At 48.1% G+C, this 25,000-nt stretch overlaps 4 protein-coding genes across 4 annotated transcripts in view; 2 read left to right on the top strand and 2 right to left on the bottom strand.

The window, feature by feature from the left end:
• LOC125956559 (deoxynucleoside triphosphate triphosphohydrolase SAMHD1 homolog) overlaps positions 1 to 2,311 on the bottom strand; it is a 3,698-nt gene extending 1,387 nt beyond the window's left edge. Inside the window, exons 1-4 of the mRNA XM_049688571.1 lie at positions 1,802 to 2,311; positions 1,648 to 1,729; positions 1,474 to 1,560; positions 949 to 1,397 (exon numbers count right to left, since the gene is read on the bottom strand). Of these exons, the coding sequence (XP_049544528.1) occupies positions 949 to 1,397; positions 1,474 to 1,560; positions 1,648 to 1,729; positions 1,802 to 1,974 (791 nt within the window). The 5' untranslated portion in view covers positions 1,975 to 2,311. The remainder of the gene's footprint in view (positions 1 to 948; positions 1,398 to 1,473; positions 1,561 to 1,647; positions 1,730 to 1,801) is intronic.
• A 336-nt stretch (positions 2,312 to 2,647) lies between these two features.
• On the top strand, positions 2,648 to 7,611 carry LOC125956533 (tonsoku-like protein). The gene is made up of 4 exons (XM_049688523.1): positions 2,648 to 2,737; positions 2,796 to 6,045; positions 6,107 to 6,309; positions 6,375 to 7,611. Exons 1-4 carry the CDS (start codon positions 2,719 to 2,721, stop codon positions 7,550 to 7,552), a joined length of 4,650 nt encoding a protein of 1,549 aa, XP_049544480.1. The 5' UTR covers positions 2,648 to 2,718; the 3' UTR covers positions 7,553 to 7,611.
• A 297-nt stretch (positions 7,612 to 7,908) lies between these two features.
• LOC125955561 (divergent protein kinase domain 1A) lies at positions 7,909 to 9,334 on the bottom strand. The gene is made up of 4 exons (XM_049686697.1): positions 9,176 to 9,334; positions 8,943 to 9,110; positions 8,193 to 8,882; positions 7,909 to 8,129 (listed from the first exon to the last, which is right to left on the bottom strand). Exons 1-4 carry the CDS (start codon positions 9,332 to 9,334, stop codon positions 7,917 to 7,919), a joined length of 1,230 nt encoding a protein of 409 aa, XP_049542654.1. The 3' UTR covers positions 7,909 to 7,916.
• Positions 9,335 to 14,859: 5,525 nt separating this feature from the next.
• LOC125956545 (glycogen-binding subunit 76A) overlaps positions 14,860 to 25,000 on the top strand; it is a 12,124-nt gene continuing 1,983 nt past the window's right edge. The window contains exons 1-3 of the mRNA XM_049688545.1: positions 14,860 to 14,994; positions 23,305 to 23,470; positions 23,658 to 25,000. The exon at positions 23,658 to 25,000 is cut by the window's right edge and continues 1,983 nt beyond it. Of these exons, the coding sequence (XP_049544502.1) occupies positions 23,321 to 23,470; positions 23,658 to 25,000 (1,493 nt within the window). The 5' untranslated portion in view covers positions 14,860 to 14,994; positions 23,305 to 23,320. The remainder of the gene's footprint in view (positions 14,995 to 23,304; positions 23,471 to 23,657) is intronic.

The following is a 25,000-nucleotide window of genomic DNA, read 5'->3' as shown; positions in this document are numbered from 1 at the left end:
AGTTCAAGGTGTGCCCTGATACACAAAAAAACTCGTTGTTTCTAGCTGCTCTTGGTTTCTAGCGATAACAAGCGAATCAATTCCAGGTTTTAACATCATTTGATGAGTGGCGAAACACTTTCACCCATAGAATGACTACAAAGCACCACCCTAGGAGCATCCTGTTGCGTTCCGTGTTCGTTTATACCACAATCTTTAATTGTCTCCATACGAGCACGTTGGTGGTGGCAAAAGGTCCACACCATCCGGGAGGAGAATTTAGCCGAAAGTCTGGCCGGCAACAGCTAGATGAACATCTGCAGCATCAACGAGAGTATGGGATCGTTTGTGAACAGTATTTGTGCGTACACCAGTTAGTGCATATATCATCTCTCATTCCTACAGGCATCTGGAGGAGGATTTGAAAGGTCTACCGATCGGTGACCAGCAGTTAATGCAGATGACGGAGGATGAGAAAAACTTCTACTACTTCAAGCTGCACGATTCGGACAACAACGATAATTTGGATGGGCTCGAGATGCTACACGCGGCCACCCATCACAATCACCAGCATCGCCACGGTAGTGCCGGAGGTGATGATCCGGAGGAAACCACGGCGACAACCGATGATCCCTCGCTGTTCGTAAGGGATGATGATCTAAACCATATCATTGGTAATGCAGGAAAAGCCCAGCGAAATACCAAAGATAAACAATTATGCATCTTTTGCAGAGGTAATCGACGACTTCATCGAGTTCGCTGATAAGGACCGGAACGGTCTGCTGGACTACCCAGAGTACATTAGCGCTATTAACTTAAGTGAACCAAAAACTCCTGCACAAGAGCCACTAGAGCCGATAAATGACCTTTCTACCAATGATTTGACCGACAGTACTGACGATAAGGATACCTCAATAAATACGGTACACAACTAAACATTACTCCCCTGCCCCGAAAAACGTTACTTACCGGGAGAACTGAAATCCAACACGCTCCGCCTCGTGCAATATATCCAGCATCATATGCTCGGCCGCCAACACTTTCGGGTCCTGATAACAGCGAATGTGGAACGTTTGGCGAGCACAGGCCATCTCGTATATTAGCGGGTAATCTCGTAGATCGTACGCCAAAATGGATTCACTGCCCAGCTGCATGACCCGTGCACGATCGAAGATTGTTCGAAAGGGACGCGATGGGCTTATGATATCGGGCACATGTTGTGAATCGCGCTGTAGATAGTCGCAACGATCGACATCCACATCGCCACTAACAATCTGGCTCAGGAATCGTCGATCGGGACTTAGCATCCCGAACGCGTCACCACCGATAAGGCCACACACCAGCGCTATTTCCTGCTCCGACAGATCCGTTGACCGACGCAATATTCCATCGACGATTCTAACGGAGGATTCTTCGTGCTGTGTGCGGCGCAGTAGAAGAAAGGCATAGGTCAAATTAAAATACGCATTTCACGGAAATACCGCCGTAACCTACCTTCCAGTATTCACCGTACACTTCGACAAACTTCTCCCACATGTGCGAAAATGGTCCATGGCCAACGTCGTGCAACAAAGCGGCCAACTGGAATAAGAAATAGGGAAAGAGTGGGAGATGAATGACAAATCAAAAACTTTACTTTCTCCAAAATCGGCCCAGCCTTTCACCTACCAGCACACACTTTCGATCTGTTTCGTCGACCGGATGGGTTAGACTTAGAGCGTCCAACAACCGGTTGGCCAAATAGCAGGCTCTGCAAGAAAAAGAAATGTACTGTTAATCCACATGTCTCATTTCAAACGGCTCCGACCCGTTCCAAACTTACCCGATCGAATGCTGATATCTAGTATGCTGTGCTCCGCTAAATCGTGCGTCTCTGGCTACACCGAGCTGCTTCAGATGGTTCAATCTTTTAAACTCGGCCACTTCCGCCACTGGCCGGATGTAGGCGGGAAGGCTCACGGGCCCGTAAACGGTATCGGTAACGGTAAACGCCATATTTGGCTGAATCTCGAACGAATCCACGTATTGCTCCGGAGCAGCCTCCGTTCCAGTCGACACTCCCGGGGAAAATGAGGCAGAGCGGTTGAATCCAAACGAAATAGGCGTCTTCCTTTGGGAAACTCATCACAAACCGCGTAACTAAGAAACCACCCAACAATTTTGTTACACAATTATCACATAGTTGTCCCAAAAGTTGTCAAGGCCACGACTCTCGAAGAAAGAACCGGACTTTCGGGTTTCGAAGACTTGCTTCTTATTTAACACGCGGGCATTTCTTATCGAGAATAAAATATCTTTTGATAACTCCGCGAGTGGAATATTTCGTGGGAGGAGGAGGTCGAACAAAAAGTAAACATTACCCACATAACCACACACTATCGAGATACTGACATTTTTTCCCATAGTGCAAAACATGGCGAGTGAAGCGACTGCCACACGAGCGTGCGATTGTCACGCGTAAAATTTATGTATTTTGGTATAGCGGCGCGACAATCGCACGCTGAACTATTTGTCGCTTATGCATTTTGACATCGCTGCGCAACAATCGCACGCTCGCACTATGGGAAAAAAATCTCAGCATCTCCACAGTGAGTGGTTATATGGGCTGGGCAAATTTTCGCGCGCATTTTCTCCAATTGTTTTTGAACTCCAGCTCCGAGTTTTGTGGTATAAAAGTGCTCTTATTTAATTCATGATTTCCAGCAATAAAATATAAACCCCCGGACTTCCGAGACCACAATGGCATACGATGAGCGGAGTAAGTAACACTACGCCTTCAGGTTGAACCTGCTTTACCTGTTTTTTCTTGTCGACAGAGCTGATAAAAAAGAAAACCAAGTACGCCAACGAGGACAACTATTTGTCCCTGGCGGAAACATGCGAGCGGTTGGGCGAACTGTACAAGGAGCGCGAGGAACATCAGCGGGCCCTGAACGAGTACAAACTTGCGGCCAAGGCGTACGAGAAGCTGAACCGGCGCCTGGAACGCGGTCTGGCGTTTCGCATGATCGGCGAGATGTACCTGATGCTGGGGCAGTTTAAAGAGGCTCTCCAGAACGTCCAGGCGTACATGCGAGCGGCCCAGAACGAAGGAAATAGGATGGAAATGCAACGGGCTCATGTCACGATCGGGCGCGTTCATCTGCACCGCGCCGAATGTCAATCATCGACCGATGCCGAGGCGGATCTGGTTGAGGCGGAGAAAGCCTTTCATAAAGGTCTGGAGATTTGCAAGGATCTGCAAGGTAGCACGCGAAAGCACGATCTCATGGAAATGGAGGCAGGAATCTATCTGAATCTCGGTGTGACGCTCGACCGTCGAGGTAAACCGGAAACAGCGCAACAGCACATGGAACGTGCGATAAGATTGGCTCGGGATGCGGATCTTTTCGAGCTACTGCACACATGCTATAGCACGATGGCACTATCGACCTCGCGTTGGGAGCGCAAAGAAGGATCAGGGGGCCCTAACTGCGGTAAAACGTTACGCCTGCTCAACCAAGCGCTGGAGGTAGCATCGAGATTGAAGAACCGTGCCTCGAAGATGTGCCAAACGCTACTACTGAAAGGCGAATTCTTCATCCGAATGGGTGACTTCCAGAGTGCGCGACAAACGTTGAAGAAAGCCTACCGGTTAAAAACACCCGTTAGCTCGGATGCAAAAGTTATCGAAAAACAGCTGAAGGTGCTAGTTGCGATGTGTCGCACCGAAGACGATCTCATTACAACCGAAGTAACCGATTACGCACGCAGGAAAACACTGTACGAACGCATGGGTGATGGATCTTGCAAGTTGCGCAACTTTGCCAAAGCCATCGGCTACTACACTCGGATGCTGGAGTGTGCTGAGGCAGCGGGAGAGGTCAATCGGCAACTGATACCATGCTACGTAAGTCTGTACCAGACGTACACCGACAATCGCCAGTACGAGGAAGCTCTTGACTTCCTGTGGAAAGAGTACGCCATCATTTCCGACGAACCTAAGGAGGCGTACCACACACTGCTGCAGATTGCAAAGCTGTACGAGAGACAGAAAAGCCGTTCTTTCTTCGAAACCTCCGATATTTATCGGAAAGCTCAACTGGAAGCGCGAAAACTTGGTTCGACCGAGCTAGAAAAGGTACCGATACAGCGAGCAGTCAAACTGCTGCGTGCCAACTGCATGGATATGATGGCAGAAGATCTGGAACGAGAGGCCGTCGCAGCTGGCATTAATCTAAGCACCGGGCCTGAACCGGACAGTGAAGAACTGCCGGATTCCGAGGGTGATCTACTGGCCGGTCCGGTTGGTATTATAGATGAAGAGCTTCAGGAGAATGATCACGACACGCCCAACATTGGCGACGATGTGCAGCTAGATGTCGATCTCTCCGATGACGCCGATAGTGATGGGCAATCTGGGAATAAGTCGTCTGTAACCAGCAACGATCACGATAGCACAGTCGCTGGAACGACTCCTGGTTCGAGAACACGCAAGCGTGGCACAACATTCGCGGTACGGCGCAACAATAAAGGCGAAACGCAGCTACATCAGGCAGCCATCTCAGGTAACAAGGCGTTGGCCGAACGATTGATTATTCAAGGCCATCCGGTGAATGTACGCGATCATGCTGGGTGGTTGCCATTGCATGAAGCTTGCATTCACGGACACACCGAAATCGTTGAGCTGCTACTGGACCGTGGAGCACATCTGAATGATAAAGGTGGAACCAGTTGTGATGGTATAACTCCACTGTACGATGCATGCAGTAATGGTCGTTTGGACGTTGTCGAGCTATTGCTGGAACGTGGTGCCAATGCAACACATCGTACTGACTTTGGTGATACGGCTCTGAACGTGCTCGATAAATGGTACAGCGAACGCAAGCCAGGATCACTTTCTTCGGAAGAGTGCGCTCAATATTCGCGGATACGCGAGCTCTTGGTAACGAAATTTGATGCTGCAGCCATTCAAACCTCACCTCCACCTACGGTAGACGATTCGATCAGGTCCAAGTCTAACAGAACAGGTCCTCGTAGCACGGCAAAAGCAACGCACGACGCTTCTGCTTCGCCAGGAGACCGTTCACTACGATGCACCAGCTCCGGTGCAGCATCATCAGGATATGGTAGTGCGCAATCTGCACCTTCCAAGCATCGTAACATGCTACCGGATCAAGACAGTTCCGAAAGCTCGGAAGAATCGCAGCACAGTGATAAGGATAAAGATGACGAACTGGAGCGTAAACGGTCCGGCGTCAAAGAGTACCGTAGTGCAATGCAAGCATTACGAAAAACTTCCAACGGAACGATCGCTGAACTACCTACAAAGTCTCGCTTATCTCTTTCCGCCCAAAAGAAACGACTAGCGCACATGACAATGGAGGAAGTTGATGCTGATGACTGGCTAATCGATGATTTGCAGCAATCGGCCAAACGAAGCCGTGTCAGTCGCAACCTACACAACTCTTTACTGGATGGGCAGCAACTGAGACGCTCCTCTTCCTTTGCCAGTCCGAAGCCTGCGCGTAAAGAGAGATCGTTTGATGAGGAACCCGCCACCGTCACAGCGAACCAATCTCGTATAGACGCGTTAGTCGATTCGGAAGATTCGGAGGACGATCTGATGGATAGTGGATGCGAAAGAGAGGCACGGCAAAGCGTTGCAGCGAAGGATGCCGAAGACAGTGCCTTCAGTGTGCTGATGAATAACTCATCGAAAAGCTTCCGAAGGATTAAGCAACGTCGTGGCTCCGCAGAACTACGTTCGTCGCTCAGTCGCAGATACTCCTCCGGGCAGGTATCGCTTATTGATGCCGGGTTTCAACGCGTTGCAAGTCCCACTTTGGAGGAGAAAGAAAATCATGCTCCACCGGTAACGGTGGAGCTGGCATCACCCGCAAAGCGCTCGTTGAGTCCCAGATCGCAGGTGATGGTTGCAACTAGTGAACCCATTCCACCAACGCGTACTATACATGTTACGCTGGACAACGGCGTTACTGTTACTATTAACCTCGAAGGTCGAACCACACTTGCCACTCTGACAATCGGCTGGTTCTGTAATGAAGTTATGAAATCTTACATGATGTAAGTTGATGTAAGCATTGTTGAGTGTAGACAGTTACTGAATTATTTCGATGTTTTGTAGATTACACGGCAAACGGCCAGTCATTAAACTGCGACCAGTGGAGAATGGTTCGACGCTTCGATCCTTTGCCGATACGGAACCATTAACTACCCTAATTGGAACGGGTGTTTCCGACAGATGGGTTGTTTTTGCACAAATATTGGACTGGGAACGGATCAATCTCGATCAGTTCTATGATGATTACGTGCGAGAACATAATCTAGGTAATATAAAACCATTGCATCGAACAAGAAAACATGTCATTATGTTTGCCTCATTTACTTTCCAGCGAACGATAATGATTTGCGAAAAGAGTTGCTAATGATGGATCGCAATGAGAAGATTGCCCTGGAAGTGAATTTTGCACGGAACGTTCCTTCGATACCAACTGCTCCGGCGCACGTCCTTTCTATGGTTTTTTCGGCGATTTTCTTCCAGCAGGATTGGCTAAACCATTTGGATCTCTCATTGAATGGTATCACCGATCAGGATATGGTCAAATTGGTACGCTACCTACCATCCTTTCAGCATTTGCGTGTCCTTCGCTTAGCCATGAATCTGCTCACTAGCCGAACGATAGAAATGTTGTGTTTCAGTAGAAAGGAGCAACCATCACATATGGCCACAATGGACACGTTGAACAATGTTCAACCAGCATTAGGAGCGGGTCAGTTGGCGGAACTTGATCTTAGTCACAACCCTCTCCATGATGCGGCTCTCGTTCCTCTCGGGACTTTGTGCAATGCTTTGCCAAACCTTCGCGTTTTGCGCATCCGTGCAACGCAAATATCTAATTTCATTCCTTCCGAGCATCCCTCGATTAACATCGCTCGGTTAGCTTCTTTTGATATTTCCGAGAACAAACTAAACACTCGGTCGGTCGAGAGTCTGATGGCGTTGCTGAGAGACGGTCAACTAAAGGAAGCTAACTTTAGCTCGATGGCGGTACTTTGCGATGGCTTTAAATCCAAGCTATGGCAAACGATCACGGAGTATCCGCTCGATTCTTTACGACTGCTTAATCTTCGAAATTGTCGTCTAACGGATGAGGAGCTGGAAACGTCTCTACTACCAGCGTTAGATCGCCACTGCGAAAAGCTCATCCATTTAGATCTTTCACTGAATGTACGACTCACGAACCGCTCGTTTCTGGCGCTGCTGCGTCACTGTGCCACCGCTTCGTATCGACTGGAACACGTACGGTTCGATCACAATGTGCAACTGCTAGCCAACCTGGACATCTATAGCTCGCGATTAGATGAGCTACAACAACAAATCGAGCTGAGCTCGACCGCTCACTATCCACAGGAAATCTACGGTATACTACCGACACGAGATTACTCGACCGATCGACAAAAACTACTTCTCGAACTACTGGAAGCTCTTTGGTGTCGCATTTGGTCTACGAAACGAGCATTCATAACGACGAACGAGAGCGATCGGTCGATCAAGCTGTCGGTTGATTGAAATTATGGTGGCTCCCGAGTGCCTTAGTAAATACAGTACATTTGCTGCCCCGTCAGTATTCCAACTAGAAGTGAAACGTTTCAACAATTTTGATTCATGATGACAAAGAGGCCATTCTATTCTGTCAATAAGCGATGAAAAAATCTGTATCTTACAATCTCTGTGCTGAAGCTATCCTACAAAAAACATGTTTGGTCTACTGAAACCAGCTCGTCCGACGCTCCCTCCGATTCCGGTTACTGAAATCGTTCCCATGCAGGTGTGTTCGCACACCAAGCCACTGGCAGTACATCACGGTTGATTATCAATGCAATTGACTACGGTACCGAATCCCAGTTACTTCCATTCAACCCAGGATTGACAATTAGGAGTAGATTGAAGAGGCGAGCTGCTCGTAAATACTCGTCAACTCGTTGTACAACTGCTTTTTTAGCATTTTTGAGGCACCCCAAGGACGCTGACTATCGATGTCCGCCTTACTGACAGGCTTTGCGCAACGCTCGAGAATACGCAGCAACCGATTCGGGCTTTTCTCCGTTACCAGTATACCTGGTGCACTGGCAGTGCCACGGAATATCTGATAGGGAGAGGCGTGAAGTACATTAGGAATCACTCGATGACGGATGGAATGATTGCTTACCTTCTCGCACACGATCTGTAGATTGTTGTTTAGCAACCGGTTTGTACATTGCCGCAATGTGGTATTGCAGCGGCTACGACAATCATAGTAAGCGCAATCTGCATCTGATTCGCACCAGCGTCCATCCGAAAGCTTCCTGTCTATCGATGCTTCTGTGGTAATATACCGTAGATCGTGGTACTTCATGCGGCTATCACTAATACCAAACCCGGCCAACAGTACCGAGCACATCTGGAACCGATTTTGGGCCATCTCCTCTAGATAGTCGAGAATTAGGACGGCAACCTTGATGTGGTACCGCCACTTGGATAGATCGATGTGGTTCGTGAAGTGGTATCGCCGCTCATCGAACTCGACCGTCTCGAGCAGCTCGGTTAGAAACAGGTCACCACAGGTACCGATCACTTGGGGGAAAATTTCTTTCTCCTCATACAACCGGCTCAGTAGATACTCGTTGTTCTGTATCAAGTTCCAGCTATTGCGCATGCTGGCATGAAACAGGACGTGGTTGTTCTTGTTCTTGAGCTTTAGCAGGCTGTTCAGCTTATCAAACGGAAGCTGCAGATCGTACCGTAACGCAATGTAACGCCGAACTATGCCAACATATTCCGTCTCCGTCGGAAAGTGTTCCTCGTGCCGGTGGCTATCGATCCACGAGAGTTGCTCGTAGTTTACATCGGGTACTGCATGCTGAAAGAGTCACCGGTACATCATCGATTGATCATCATCTTTCTTCTAAACATTTTCTACCTTTAAAACCACATATTGTTGAGCCTTCCGTGCGAGGAAACGATTAGGATTGGCAGGATACAGTACGGCCTGGTTCCGGTATGGACACTGGAACTCGGAAATGGTGTCCCCGGCACAGAGCTCCGGGCACATGTAGCCCGTAATTTCGTTACTATAATACTGGTTGCACTGGAAGTAGCAATCTCGATGTTAGGGAGATAATGAAACGGTTCAATTCAAATGAGGACACTTACTATTTTCGATACCTTCCACTCAATCAGCACATCGAAGCAATAGTAAACCCCGGTCAGCAGATATCCTATCACGGCGACTACAAGCAATACCATCACGGTGGCGCACATCATGGCACAATAGTAACGACGTCTTGGCGAGAAACGAAACTTCCGGGTCATTGTTTTAAGGCGGGCTGAAAGCGTCTTCAAACAGCCGCTGGCACTATCGCTGATTGTCATCCTGTATCAGGCTTCGGTTCAGGTTCACTTATCTATACTGGATGCTTTGCTGACTCCCGGGGCGCAATCTTTACTGCCCTAAAAGGAGCTTCCAATCATTTCAACAATTCACATTTGCGAACCAAAATCCAGACCCCACAAGTCTCACTTCATTTCACCGTTCAACGGAAACCGGAAACGTGTTCCCTTTTCGCACAAAGATTTTTCCAGTGTTGACTAATAAACAGAACAATGACCGGTTGAAATGGCCAGTGTTACATAAAAACATAAATGTCCGCCCAAAATGTCACCGTCCCGATTCAAGGACGTAAAATTGCGTGCGTGCGCCACCGCTGGAGGAGAGGAACCTCCGTGGGGGAAGAACCAACAAAGAGTGGTCGGTTTGTTTTGAGGAGTGACGTCATGTGAGTAAACGCAACCGAAGCCACAAGGAGGTGGCAGAATGGTGTCAGCATTGCGCATGATTTCATCCTGCCTCAATACTCCATCTGTCTCCCATTGTCCTGGCACGTGTTGCCTTCCGGTTTCGCGACGAAGGTTGGATGCTGATGGACTATCACCAGCAACAGCAGCAGCAGCAGCAGCAGCGCTAGCACGTGGTCACCGATTACAGAAGGATGCACCACGTTGAAACCGGTGCAACGACCGTAAAGTGGCTATGAAGTTAATGCACCGCGCATGATTCTAACAAAGGGCAATGTTTCATGAATGTATTCTTTGAACTCTAGATCCACATTTCGAAAGCATGGCTGCTAGTGTTGATGCAATTTCGAATGCAGTTGCACCTTCTCATGCAACTGCAAATTGCATCATTGTGATGCAAACTGTAGCCAGGATGCAAAAGTTCTTCCTTTTATCCTTGGCTCATAATCAAATCCGTTTGCATGCAGAACGGAATTCGATAAAGTCCATTTGCATTTGCTATATCGTTTGGGTATCTACTAACAACATCAGCCCCTTTGATAGGACATTAGTAACATTTATTGAATGCCCAAAAAAAGGTCACTGGACTTGCGTATTGATTGCACACCCACCTAATGTTGACCTAATTTTTCGTGCGAAATGTGCAACTTTTCAGGGATAGAATTGTCTGTAGCGAGTAGAGGAATAGAGTAACAGAATGTTCCATAAAGTTGTTTAGCTCTTCCGCTGGTTAATGGATGAGTTTTACATTCTAATGTGTCGCTATTAAATGTACCAGCAAAAGAATATTATATTTATACATATTTAAATCCATTATGATAGCAAATGTTAAAAAAAATTGTCAACAAATAGCCAAAGACTATCGATAAGAGTCTTTAGAAGGAATAGTTTCCTTTAAGCTTAACGACAAGTTTTGTAATAAACTTAGTATTGTTTCTTTTACAAATTTATTCGTTGTTTGTTTCTTTTTTTTTCTTGGGTTAAAATCAAAAAGGATTAAAAGAAAAAGTTCTTGGGTTAAACTTATTCTTGGGTTAAAATGATGTTGCAATGATCGAATGGAAATCAAGAGAGCCCACGAGAGATCGTTTCAAACCCGTGAGATTCATCTTCCCTAGAAGCGAACCGATCTATCTCTCCTCGCTTCTCCTGCGCTCTCTATTACAGCTCATTTTTATCCACCCTACTCTCACCCACTCTCTGTATTGCTTCGCTCCGACCGAAAGTGAAAGTGTCACAAAGTAATAAATGCCCGCTCACTGAATGGTGGAGTGTCACAATAAGTTCAACCATGAACATTGCAAAGAAGAGTGGAATTCTGGAGTGCCCTGCATCGTCGGAGTCAATCACTTCTAAAAAATCGAAGTCGGACATCGAATCCAGGGCTAGCAAGCGTTCTGTGAAAATGATTCGTAGGCTGCCAGTTGACATGGCCGATGAATTGCAAGCCCAACATGGTCTCCATGGAAAAGGCGGGCGCATGATCAAGCCCAGAATTGACAGCAACCGAGCATCATCGGAGATCAACGTCGTAGAACTGGAGAGAAGATCCTGCTCCCTCGCATCTAATCCACGGCATCCTAACGATCCGTTTTTCCCTAGTAATGACTCCAAGTGTGCGAGGGCGAGCATCGAGCATGTGCCGTCTAAAGGATCCAATGTTGTACGATCTCTGCGGTTATGGCTCTCATTTTCAACACGATTACGACCCATCATAGTTTTTTGGCTATGCAAATACTACGGCTCGCGACAGTGTCTCTTCCCGAGACTAGGCAGTCGATCTCCTCAAAATTTCGCTCGATTTTACGCCTACTATGGCGAGAAACTTGTCTATAATTTGTTGGTCAAATTACGAAGGTACCTCATGCTCCGAAATCGTCGCTGTGCGTACTGAGAAAGTCAAGGAGGCGATCAAGTAGGCATTTCCTACTCGTGACAATCCCTCCCAATGACTATAAAAGGAATGTTCTATCATCATTTTTGTGATCGTAGGATGAAAATTCTCGTTTATATTTGACTCACCCTCGTAGTTCCTACAGTTTCTTACGGCCTGATCATCTGGGGAAACTGCTCTATGTTCAACAGGAGTAAAAGCCAGAAGTGCCTTAATAGCTATCTGCGTTTCATAACAGGCTATCTAGGCTAACGGATTTATACAATCAAACTGGCACGACGCCACTTAACGACTTAGTATTCGAATGACTGTATTTCACAAACCAACTCATGTACACTGCAAATATGTTAATGAAAAATATGATCTGAACCTGGGGTGTTACAGAGCGTGCAGCATAATTGAAAGTGTGTGTGTGTGTGTGGAAATGCCTATTAGCCCTAGTAAACTCTCTCAGAGGAAAACACTAATGTTTACGTTTGGCACGTGTAACACATTTAGCTTCGAGGGATCCCTCTACTGTTGACCGGGGATAACAGGAACCGGATTCCCGGTCCTTAAGAAATAAAAGGACATCTGGAGCAAAGGAGTTGAAGTACTGGAGAAAAGGGTTCCAAAAATCTTTTATTCCATTTCGACAATTTAAATCCCATTCCCAAAACCAATGCAGTTCTCCCTTAAGGGCCTCCTTCATTTAAAGATCTGCCGATCCACGAGCCCCAACGCAACTCAACCCACCACCCAAATCCCCCTCTTGCATCCCTTCGCGGCACGAGACAACCGCGGGAGCACTGAACGCATGCGCTTCACCGAAGAGAGAGAGAGAGAGCAGCGAGCATAGGCGCCAGAGCGATAGGAGATAACGAGAGCGGTGAAAGGAGTGCACACGATGGTTCGGAGAGAAGGATAGAGAGAGAAAGAGAGCTAGCGGGAATCAGCTGCTGCTCAATTGGGAGTGCAGTGGTCGCCGCCGCCGTGTGGCCGCTTATACGGTGCTGCTGGTGGTGGTGCTGAGCCGCGGAATCTCCGAGCGGAATCTCGAGCGCGCGCGACCTTGCAACGTCCTTCTCTTGACACTGCCAAAACGACGTCCGAGGCGGAACATCATCACACTGCTCGCGGTGGCTCGGCCGTACCAGAGGGTTCCACGGAGCACAGTTCACAAGTCTCGTAATCTGCTGGTGGCCCTTCCCACGATCCGTCCCGGACACGAAAAGAGGCGGCAGAAGTAGTAGTGCCAGGTGTAAATCGACGAGATTGTTGGCCAGAATCGAGGTGGCTGCTGTGCTAATAGTAAGTGAAGTCAGTACCGTTGATACGGATTAAAACCACTAGCGGACGAGTGAGACAGAGGGAGCGAGAGAGAGAGAGACAGTGAGTGCGTGTGAACGAGTGGCAAATCTGGTTAACGAGTGGCATTACACCGGTCAGCATGAACTGCATTCGAACTTTAGCAGAAGAACTACGGATTTACTACAGAACAAGAAGGAATAGTAGAACTGTTGAGTAATTCCACGCTGCATCTTGCCATGTGACGGTGAAACATCCTTTCTTTCGTGCAATCGGTGAATGTTGGAATGGGAGCGTCAACAATAATTCTCCTCAAACGTGGACATCGTTTCCTCACGATCCGATAATCGTGGATCCTGAACGCAAGATCCGTTTAATAAGAGAATAATTCCCCGTGATAGGAATAGATCGTTTTGGTTGATCATATGTGCTTATGCCACATACGCATGAATTGAAATTATGCTTCCAGGCAGCTAGCACCCAATGGAATTCGGAAGCATTCATGCCCTGAAACTGCCACATACCGCATACCCGAGCATTATCCACCGTTCCCTTTGCACTTCTTTCTAGCATTGCCTCCGACTCTAATGGACCCGAAATCTCTTCTTTCTTCTTTTCGTTCGTACAGACGGTTCCACTTCAGGCAGATCTGTGAGGATGGTCGGGTACGAGACCGGCATCGTTGAACAACGTCGATGCCCCTAGCATCCACCTACCACCCTCATCATCATCCGGAACCAGCATCAGTTTGAGTTGGATTCGGTGCTTCGCACCAGCATCGACCAAAATCGAAGGCAACGACCCTGCCTGAGGCTTGCATCTTTGCTGCTTCAACGAGGAACTGGTTCTACCGGTGGTAACCTGGTTCGAGCTAACGTAGCGCCGTGCATCAGCATCTCAAGTGATCGACACACAGATCGCCGCACGCCCGAATTATGTGATACATTATAGTGAGGCGAACGAGTGCGCCAAGGATGATGTGAGGTTCAGCTCTGGTCTGCTCATCGTGTCAGTGATAACACCCTTAAACGGGCCCTATAGCGGGCACTGTAAGTGTAGTGTCGATCCTACCTAGGATCAATCAACGACGACGTGGCCCCGTGGCGTGGCGCAGCTCAGAAGCACAAAAGTGAGAAACCAAAGGCATTGCTGGGTTCTGGTTTTGGTTTCGATTTTTATTGTTAAGCAAGATTGCGAGAGAGCACGGAAGAGAACGCAAGAGATAGAGTGAGTGAGTGAGTGAGATCGAAAACGACGGAGCAAAGGTCGGTGAAGAAGATTCCCGAAAAAGGAAACCCTTCGAAAGGGCTGCAAGGGACACGCGGTCACAGTGCGTACCACACATTAACGCTACTCATCCTGCTGTCCTGCGCTGCGCTTCCACATCCGGCTTTCTGTGTCCATTCTGTCGGTGGCTTAGTGTATGCTGTGCTGTGTTTTTTTCTGGTGTCCTTCTGGTGGAGAGCTTACCGCTTCCCTGTTTCCCTCTTTGTGTATGTGTGTGTGTGTGTATGTGTGTTTGAGTTTGTGTTTGTGCGTTTGTTGCATCGGTGCCTAGAAACCGTGCTTCAAGTGTTTTCCAATCATTCATCTCCTCGTGGTGTCGGTGCCCATTTCCGGTGTTTCGTCTTGAAATCGGCGGCATCACTGGATTAGTGCTCGATAGGAGTAGCGTGTTACTGCACCACCGGCAGCCACACGGGCAGAGCGCTACAAACGAATCCTTTAAACGACAACAACAGCAACAGCCCCTGGATTGTGCTTCTTCGAGGAAGCCACCGGCATCAACGATAACGACGACGACGTGTTGGCGACGATTTCTGCATCCGGCGACAACCGTCGAAAGCAGCAGCAGCAACAGCAACACCAGCAACTACCACAGCTCCGGCAGAGCGAGTATCGAACAGCAGCTGATCCGGCATTTGTTCGGTGCCGATCAGCCAACCATCATCGTCACAGTGACAGCGATCGTTATTGGACTTCTGATAGAATTACGGTAAGCGCTGGCATCCATCTCTTGTGCATGTGCACGCCGCCTCTCGTGAAACGACAACGAATGACCTCTATTTGTGTAGAGTGATACCATTTGGGTCGTTTGGGTAATTTCTCCAGCGGCTTGCGTCACAAACAGCCCTGGGCGCACGGTCGGGGTATAGTGATGGTTCTACGTTGTTACTACGGACTGCGCTCGCTGCACAAATCCTCTCGTTCCCACCGGTTACGGCCACATTCAAGCCATTCTTACTCGCTCTTTCCTCTTTTGACGAGAAGACGGAACCATCGACTTACTCGCACATGCTCCTTAATTGAGGGATAAAACCCGGCGGCCCCTTCTCAGCCACTTCTCCGATATCACGGTCGCCCTCCCCACCGGTACCTTCGAAGTGTTAACGAAGAGTGTCGCAATCGAAGGGGAAGAGTAAGAAGCCGTGAGACTTGTTAAATATCACCCTCGGCTAACGAATGCACTTCCGAGCTACAAGGAATGTCCGCGACCGTCTCTATGCCATGAGTCCCCGCGACAACCAGCCGCAGCAAATCAGCAGAAAAGCGCAGATCATCACGCGGAATTACCTTTTGATTGCTGATATAGATAACCGTAATTTGGAGCAAAGCAATGTCTTATCATCGCAAAAGGCGAACCCCGTTCGCGGCGAACTAGAATTCTATGCGCAATTTTGACCAACGGTCGCCGCCCCGATTGCCCGTTATGCAGTTTAGCTAGCAAAGGGAAAAAATTAACTTTTTTATCACCCCACGATTTCGCTGATATTTTCAGCACTCGGCTGCTTACGAGAGGGTGGTACTCCTTCTAGCAGCCGCGTTTGCGATAAAGCGACGAAGCGAACGTGAGTCCGAGTGCAGTTGGTAACCATCGCCTAGCCTTTGAATGGGTGTCTCTGATTCATCGTGGTTTCTGGTTAATGTCGGATAAAATTTCACGATAAAACAGAATGGTGATAATGTTTTTTCGCGAAAAAAAAACCATGGATAATCCATTTTGATAACAAAGTGTGCCCGAGTATCTTATTAGTAGAGACATTTCTCTAGAACAGTGAGACTGGGATAAGTACTTAGAATGCTTTCGAAGAGATTGTGTCAATCCAAGTAAGCAGCCCCAGTGCATAGTAGACCGGTATGGTTTGGATTTACAACGTAACAAATTGATTTCATTGATTGATGAACCCACTGCTACCACAAGCGACCGTATGCTTCATTTGGCTGCAGGTTTGCGATATCGCCTGATCGCCCGATCGCGATAGTCTATGTATTGCTCTGTATTGCTTCTTACTTGCACGAGGAACCTGGCGCCACTAGATGGCCGCCATTGAACCCAACGACAGACAGAAGAGCGCACACAACGCCGCCCAATTAAAACATCCAGCGTGTGATCGTGTTTGCCACAAACAAATTGCCCGACACCCTTAGAACCGTGTCCTGCTCGAGATCATCATTAATGATCGCGCGCACACTTGTCACCGTAGTAGTGTGCGGTGTGCGGTTCTATTTTCAACGCATACCACTCGACACACGGGCACAGATCGCACACATTTGGTGTCGGTGTAATGCTTTCTTTTAAAAATAATCGCAACTTAATTCCCGATTTCTTGCCACGATGTTTTGTCGCCATTTGAACACCCCGCCACCCCGCCTGCCAGTAGTGGGTGAGATCAAGTAGAGATCCATACGGGTGGATCTGTTACGAGCGCTGTGTGTATGTATGTTCGGTCGCCAGTATAACAACATTGTTCGATATCCTGCGAGAGGCCAGGAGCAGCTCTTAGGGGTTGGGTTTTTGTTCTGCCTAGAAGATGCACATCACACCACGATCACGCCCGCCAAGTGCACCGACCACCGTTCGGTCAGGTGATGATTGACGTGGACGATCATCCCGCGCTCGGAGGTAAGATCAACCACCTGATCCGGTTCGCTAACTATTTACGTGTGACGCTACGAACCACGCCTACGCGACCCTGAAGGTTTGTCCTGCCAGTGCTGCAGCGCACCTTGCTGCAGGCAGGTGACAACGGTGGCCGCAATTACGCCGCCGATCGCCGATCGTTCGGCGCCAGTCTGCATAGGTCAGCACAGGGATGACCCTCAACCATACCTTGGCGATCTAACCTTCAGTTTTAAACCCCCTTTTTCTTCTGCGAATCGCATGTCCTCCTTGGGTTTATTTTGTTGAATTATATCTCTATCACTTTTAATTAAAATCATCTTCTGAACTGAAAAGGGGTCTCATGTTGCAATTAGGAGTTATGCAACGCCCAATGGAGGAAGCAATCCAACGATCATTCCTTTCTCGTTAATCGTTACATCGACGTTCCACGTGTCGTCCCACGTAGTTTGCATCAATTACTTCATTCTCACAAAAGGCAACTACCACCGGCGGCTGTTTAATAATATTAATACACACCGAACGCCGTCTGTCGAGACACTTTCGGTTCATCTCCAAAAATCAATTCACGCCGGAATTGCACTTCTGACGCAACTCCTGACCTGATGGTCTGGTTCTGGGCGGTGGTTCGATGAAAGAAAGTCATTTGAAGGTGAATTGTGGTGCTCTGGTGCTCCACAAAATATTTTTCCTTTACCAGCACCCCGCAGACGCACACACAGATACACACACCCCGTACGCCAGTACTCCCACACCCATACGCAAGCACACCCATATGGTGTTCGACCTTTCGTGCGCTTCGTACCGGTGCCAACAACGCTTTACTCTGCGCGATCGTTCATCATGTCTCCGGCCGACACCAACAAGAGCTGACCGCGGTCCCGCGACCAGCCGGATGCGTTTGGAGTGAACCCCCTATGACGAATGCCACCTCCGTCACCTCAATTCGTCAGTTAGCTAGTCCCACGAACTGTACGCTCTCGCTCGTGTTTCTCTCTGTCTTTTTCCCTATTTAGGGGTATCATGATTATGCACGCGCTCTTTCTCTCTCTCTTTCTTTCTCTCTCTCTCTCTCTCTCTCTCTCTCTCTCTCTCTTTTCCCCCTATCTATCCATAGCATTTTATGTGTCCCGGAACATGTTTTTTTTTCGCCGAGAGCGTAAATATGCCACGAGCGTCCCATTTTATTACCTTGCTTTCGATGCTACCCTTAGTAGAGAGTGTCCTTGACCATCGGCTTCGTCGTGTATATTCGTTTTAAACTCCTTCCTAGCAGTAGCTCAATTGACTCTTCATAGGTTCCCTAATTCGACGTACCAGGCGCCTCCATCGTTTGCATTAGGTTGATGTGATAATTTCGTTATCAGCGACCACGTTTAGGAAAGGATGAGTTGGTAAAGATATTCATTTGACTGAAATAATTTTCCTAAAACAACATTCTACGGTAATCGTCAGTGTCAGATCCATCTCTAATTGCTTGGACCACGATGGAACACGAGCCCCTATCAGTAGATCATCCGTAACTGATAACGACTGCGCCTTGGAACTCATAGTCGAATGATTCATCAGCAGCAATTGATGGACGGTCGCAAATGCAAATGTACACCACTTACCCTCATTATTCATAACAATTTACTGAAAGAAATCCAACAAAAAATGAGCCACGCAATGAGGTATATATATGCTGTCGCTACTCCTGCTACTGTTGCTGTACCATAGCTGGTTTCGTTTGCTTACCTAGTTCTGGGCCCATCCTGCGCTTCGTTCACATGTGTTCGCGTTGAGAGTTACATTCGGCGACGGCGTGCATTCGGTCGTTTGCACAAAGCATCTTGCATCTTGCGCACCCTGCATCCCATCCGTTATCACCGGTTGGGACCGATTGGTATAAACAAATGCCGTGGTGGCCGTGAAGTGCACCGAGTCAGCGAGCATGCATCTACGGATGGTTCCCCTCGGCGACCTCACGGGCGACCAGGTTACGGGCGGATCTAGTGCCCGCCCGCAGTGCCGGTCCGGTTCCCGTCGGCCGATGGGTTAAGGTGTGAGGGGAGGACAGCTTGGCTTTTGATGGCGCTACCCTTACTACATAGCTAACGTGCCGCGATACACTGATAAGGCGCGAGGCGTTGTTTATTATGGCTTCGTCGTTGGTACACAGACTTCGACTTCGACGTGCGAAGGGAGCAGGCGATAGAATAGATTATGCTGTGTGGGGCCAGGCCCTGAGCGGTGGGATTCGATTTTGAGGAGTGCATCTGCCATTGCTCCATGCTATTGGAGTCAGTATGCTGGTCTTATGAATGTATTTTTGGTTGGCACTACAATAATAAGTATAATGTTATTTACCAAAACCATACACATATCCACCAATCAAATGTGCCTCGTTGCTTGATTAGAAATAAGTGTTATGAAGCTGATCATAATCTGCAATACATAAGACAACATAATTTTCTTTCATGAAAATGTTAGTCGCACTCAGCACATCGGTTATCTGATCTCTTTCTTCAAATAGGATTAACTTCAAGGTATGAGATCAGTTTTCAATCTTTCCAGCTTATATTGTTCTAGTACCATCGTGAGACAAATAACTTCATAAGTTTGAATATAGTTTGTGGCATTATCATTGTGATATCTACTTCTATAATTTGAACAAAGTAAGAAACACACAGCTGTACAAGGAGTAAGTTATGTAGTACTAGTATGCTTTTGCAAACATACATTAAGGGGGGCTTCGGTATATTATTTTATTTATTCGCATTTACTTTTTATATTTTTTTATGAGTTGTTATCCTTTCAAGATTATTGTGTAAAATTTTGGGATCAATCAAAGCCAAATTGGCAAAGATATTGATTTTTGAAAAACAGAGTTTAATACAAGGCTCAATACATCTCGCAATTTTGAACAGCGTTTCCCAAAACCTACGTTTTCAAAGTCGGTGCCCATCGTAGCATAAAAACTACTGGACCGATCGATTTGAAATTTTGAACAGTTAATCTTTATACTATTTGCCAGGTAGCCCCGTCGAGATTTTGTTAAAATTGTTGATACTTTTTTATAAATAATTTTTTTAATTATGTAAAGTGTCGTTTTTACGGCAATATCGAAAAAAGCAGCACTTTTCCAACTTCTAAAATCTGCCAAAAATCGAAAAATGGGAAATTTAACAAAAACTCAACGGGGCTACCTGGATAAACTCATAATCTAACAAAAGAATATTCATTTGAATATTTCTGATGACCCAGCACGTGGCTACGATGGGCACCGCAAAAAGTACATTTTTGCAAACTAGCCTTTCAAGATTGGATGCCATGAACGTAGTTTCGAATAAATCTTCCCCAAAATAGAACCAAATATTCTTGAAAAGTTGCAGTTTAATATGACTTTCACTTGAAAAAATGAACTTGAATGGTTTCTGCACTAAAAATCGTCAAAAATAAGCCTTTTTTGGACCCGAAATAACCAAAGCCCCCCCTTAAGTCAAGATTGAGTGTTATTTCTAGGTAGACAGATTTTCAAAGCTTAGCTATGCTCCTTTAGGACAGCTGACAACAACTGACTAATCCAACTCGATATATTACCTCGGTTTCACCGCATTCCTTCCGTTCAAAACACGACACATTGATCACATTCTGCACTGAAAGCGCTTAGAATGCTTTTAGTTTGTTCCTCACCATCCTGTGAGTATACGTTCCCTTATTGATCTCCTTGTGTAAGGATGCTCGTTCTCCATTTTCCAACCGGGAGCCAAAGCGATCAATGAAGATCAAGCGATTAACGGCAACTAAATTTCATTGGTTGCCGATCCGCTGATCTTTTGAACCGGTCCGAGTACTAAGTATGCTTGAGCTGGGCAATTTCTCTCTTCTCTACTTCATCTACTATCTAGCTCTCTCTCTCTCTCTCCCTCTCTCTCTCTCTCTCCCTCTCTATCTCTCTATCTCTTTCTTTTTGTATTCACCCTTTTCGTCGTGGCGTGACATTGACATTCGTCTTATTTTAGTACCATCCAATCGTGGCCGCCAGTTCAGTCAATGGCAAATGCCAAACACACGAATGAACCCCCGCTAACCCTCCTCGTGAGGTTCTGTGCTCGAATGCTCAATGGCCAGAGGCTTAGATTATGCTACCCTGCGTCTCCCATGATCATGACGAGACGTTAAGGTGCGTCTCGGTTCGCGCGTGCGAGCAGTTTTTGTGGGCATTGATTTTACACCACCACCGACGACGCCGGCACCTTCAATGATGGTACCTCGCGATATGGCCACCACGGTACCGAACTATGGGAGCTAATAATAGGTTGTCGCTCGCGGAGTTCAGTTCCAATCCGCTAACCGTCGGCGAGCCCTAAGCAGAAGGACAGTTTCTGTCAGATACGAATGGTAATCGGCGGCAACGGGTTACGCCACACACACAAGGCATCCCCCATACCTAAGAGGCCGGATGTGATATCAGGAGTTTTTCTTGGAGTGTATTTTTTTCGTCCTTTTTCAGTTTTGTATTAAGCCCCCTCCCCTTGCTCGCCTATATCTTTCTCTCTCTCTCTCTCTCTCCCTCTTTCTCTCTCTTTTTCTCTTCTAGATTACATGAAGCTTGGTCACTCTACGTCTGGTGGTGGATCATTCTGATCAGGTTATTGGTTTTTCCTTCTTCATAGTGTTTTTCTTGTTCTGTGCTTTTCTGTTTCTGTCGTTATTCTTGTTTGTTCGTTTTTGCCGTTTGTTAGTTAGTTTGTTTTGTTTATATTTCCAGCTTGTAGTGTCCAGTGCGTTTCTGTAAGAACTGATTACACGCCACAGCACCTGTCGCCATGTGTTGCTTTGCTATCCATCGATGCTTGTCGTGTACCTTCAACAAAACAATAGACATTCCACCACACCTTATATCCGCTCGCAAGACGAATCGAAAGTAGTCTTTTGTTGAATCTGATCGTGATCCTGTTCCACCGCGCGCGCGCGGACTTACTCGCCCAACACCTCGCGAGGATACGCGTGAATGGCGTTGTTTATTGTCGTGCCAGGCACGCAGGCGATGTAAGGAGGGGAAAAAAAGGTTAAAATAAAATCGAAACACGCGCAATGATGATCCACCGGGAGGGAGGGTGGTGATGGTGGCGGTACGATGCCGCCGATCGTCACATCCCGCGCTATTGACGGTATTTATAGAAAGTGGCCAAACCAGTGATCTCTCTGATCGCGTCTTTCGCGTGGCTGGCTGATGGGGACGATGAGGAGGAGGAGGAGGAGCATGATATTCACTTTCGTGGCCGTAAGAAGCTCTCACACACAGCTCGTGGTAGTTCCCCGTTCCACTGGCCAGTATCACGCCCTAAGGTCATTGTTTTGTCTTTTGTTCCTTGGCTTGCCCTCTCGCGCGGAAAGCAGGATGCATTATCCTGTAAGCAGCAGCAGCAGCAGCAGCAGCAGCTAGTGGCGCTCGTGGCACAAGCAAACGCACAAAGAAGCAGCACCAAACGGGGCGCCACCAACGTGGCGATTGACATGAGCGCACGGATCGCGCGGTGTGATCCTGTGTGTCCCTTGGCCAACCGGCGTGGCCCGAGAGCGGATGGCGCATATGCGTCATCGTAAATGGTGATGCCGCTTGTTTCGTTTCGTTTCGTTTCGTTGCGTTTCGGTTGCCATAAATAAATTTAATTGAAAAATGAAAACGCCACCACACCATCCGATCCCTGTGCTTGTTGTTTGTGAAGAAAATTTTGCATTAATTTTTGCATTTCACCTCGCGTTACCCACTGACGGCCACAGACAGCGGTAGGCTTTCGCCAGTCTGTCGTGACGCAAAGGATGATGGAGGTTTGCTCTGACGCCCGTGTGATCATGTGATCATCACTCTCCGCTATCACGATGAGCCAATTGAAACGGAAGGGGAGCGTTCGAGTGGGCTAATTGCTTGGATTGGAGATGTACCAGACGATATCGTTCTAATGGCGCTCCTATGGCATCTGCGTGCACATTTTAAGAGCTGCTCGGATCGTCTTCGTCTGCTGGTTCTTGTTACGTCAAGTGCACGCCCTTTTTAAGGTTAATGGTCTGATAAAACCCATCGGAAATGCTGCTCAGTCTGGTGGTAGATATTAGATGCTTCCTTCGCTTCGCTATTCGTACAATTAGATACTAGATCGATACATCAATCAACGGCTTATTAACAGCTCTATTGGCACCCAATTTGTGCGATTCAAATTTATCAATTAACGCTTTCGCTCGCCCGTCGCTTCTACAGTACAGCAAGTCCAATGTCCTCTCGCGTTTGCGTTACTTGCTAGCTTCGAAAACGAGCATTGATCAATGAGTTGGCTGATGATTTGAACGACTTTTCTCTCTTTCTCTTTCTCTCTCTCTCTTTCTCTTCCTTCGCGATCGTGTCCCTGTTGCTACTGCCAGAAACTGTCTCACTTCCATGACAACGCCGGGCGATCCGTCAGCGACGACTGCACCTGACAGACCGTGCGGCATCACCGCACTGCTCCCGATCGGTATGTCGTGCCGGGGCCGCGCCGAGGCCTTCGCCCGGAGCCTACAGTCGCGCCTACGGAATCTTGGTTCGCAGGTAAGACGCCATGTCAATCCGCGAATTCCCCGTTCGGTCATTAAGCTACTAACAACTGAATGCCTCGGCATGTGCTTAATTCGAAATTCAATCCTGAGTTTGGGAATCGAAATTATATTCCATATCCCTGACACACTCAGTTTCCCTTCCATGACTAATCGACCGTTCCCGTTTGCTTTTCCTGCAGGGCAGCACCGGTGACGATGAAGATACGGCGGACGGTAGCAGCCTTACGGCGAACGAACAGCAGAATCACAGCGAAAACACTTGGCTTTCGGCAGCCGCCAACGATGAACAGAGCAGCACGGTCGTAACGAGTCTACAGCCGCTGCGTATTGTCGCGCACGAGGCCGATTCCTTCTTCGACTTTGGCCTGGAACCGGAAAGCCCTAGCTCACCGATCGAAGAATGCGAGTATACGCGACTGATCGAGACGGCATCGGCCACACCGACGGGATTGCCTTCCGGGCACGGTCCAGCCTCTTCGGACGCTGATCCGATAACGCAGGCCCCCGAGTCCGGTTACGTTTGTTCATCGCCCTGCTCGACACCGCAAGGATCGGCCGCCAGTAGCCATAGCAGTTCGTCCGACTGTCAGTTCTACGATCCCGATAGTTCCGATCCGGAGCAGCAACGTTCGGCCGGTGGCTGCGTGTACTATGATTGTGCCGTTCCGGTCGCCGACTGTTCCCTGGCCACTACCTCAGCCGCGGCCAGCTCCGGAGTGTCAGGAGTGTCCGCACCGGAGAGTGCGATTGATAGCCCATCGAAGCTTGACACAACTTCAACTACCTCAGTGGCAACCATCAGCAATCCTTTTGCTAGTCAGACCAATATCATACACACGGCCAACGGACACATACCGACCGGTTATGTGGGCAGCAGCACCATCGACAGTGACAGCTGCTCGGAGTCACTTCCCCCATCGCAATCGACTGAATCCAACATTTCGACCTTCACCGGGATCAGTTCAAACTCGAACAGCACTCTACAGGATGTAACGATGGAACCACTGGAGGATGGAACACAACCGGGACCAGTAGCTGATAGTAGCTGCCCCACCGGGGCCGGTATCGACGTTCCGGATTGTGGATCGCGGCACATCGGAAATGGACACGCCATTATGCCACGCGGTACGGTGATCAATGCCGACACCGAGATCGGACTGATGGCGTACGGGTTACAGTATGCTGCCGACGTCGCTCATCAGCGCAAAACGATGAACAATGGAGAACAGGAAGAACGTGAGCTCCGTCCCTGTGCCGCCATCCAGATAGCGGAAGTGGAAAAGATCCTGCACGATTGCACGATCAGCCAGGAGGAGGAACGAGTCAATGACGAGAATGAGGAACCAAAGAAGCAGCGCGAGCGTCGGGCGACCCTTTCGTCTGGTGATGAAGATGAGGAAGAAACGAAACCGCAGCGCATCCGAAGATGTTCCTCGCTGAAAACGGGCAAAACACCTCCGGGGACACCGGGCCGCAAGAAGATAGTTCGGTTCGCGGACGTACTCGGGCTCGATCTGACCGA

This window comes from Anopheles darlingi, chromosome 3, assembly GCF_943734745.1.
Source record: "Anopheles darlingi chromosome 3, idAnoDarlMG_H_01, whole genome shotgun sequence".
Taxonomy (NCBI): domain Eukaryota; kingdom Metazoa; phylum Arthropoda; class Insecta; order Diptera; family Culicidae; genus Anopheles; species Anopheles darlingi.
Note: the sequence above shows the minus strand (reverse complement) of the source record. Positions and strands in the feature narration are given on the sequence as shown.

Bases quoted from the DNA above. Each gene is read 5' to 3' on its own strand.
- LOC125956533 (XM_049688523.1), top strand. The intron at 6,046-6,106 runs GTAAGTTGATGT...GATGTTTTGTAG, and splicing joins GTTATGAAATCTTACATGAT to ATTACACGGCAAACGGCCAG. The intron at 6,310-6,374 runs GTAATATAAAAC...TTTACTTTCCAG, and splicing joins CGTGCGAGAACATAATCTAG to CGAACGATAATGATTTGCGA.
- LOC125955561 (XM_049686697.1), bottom strand. From the start codon at position 9,334: ATGACCCGGAAGTTTCGTTTCTCGCCAAGACGTCGTTACTATTGTGCC. The intron at 9,111-9,175 runs GTAAGTGTCCTC...TGCTACTTCCAG, and splicing joins AGTGGAAGGTATCGAAAATA to TGCAACCAGTATTATAGTAA. The intron at 8,130-8,192 runs GTAAGCAATCAT...TCTCCCTATCAG, and splicing joins TACAGATCGTGTGCGAGAAG to ATATTCCGTGGCACTGCCAG.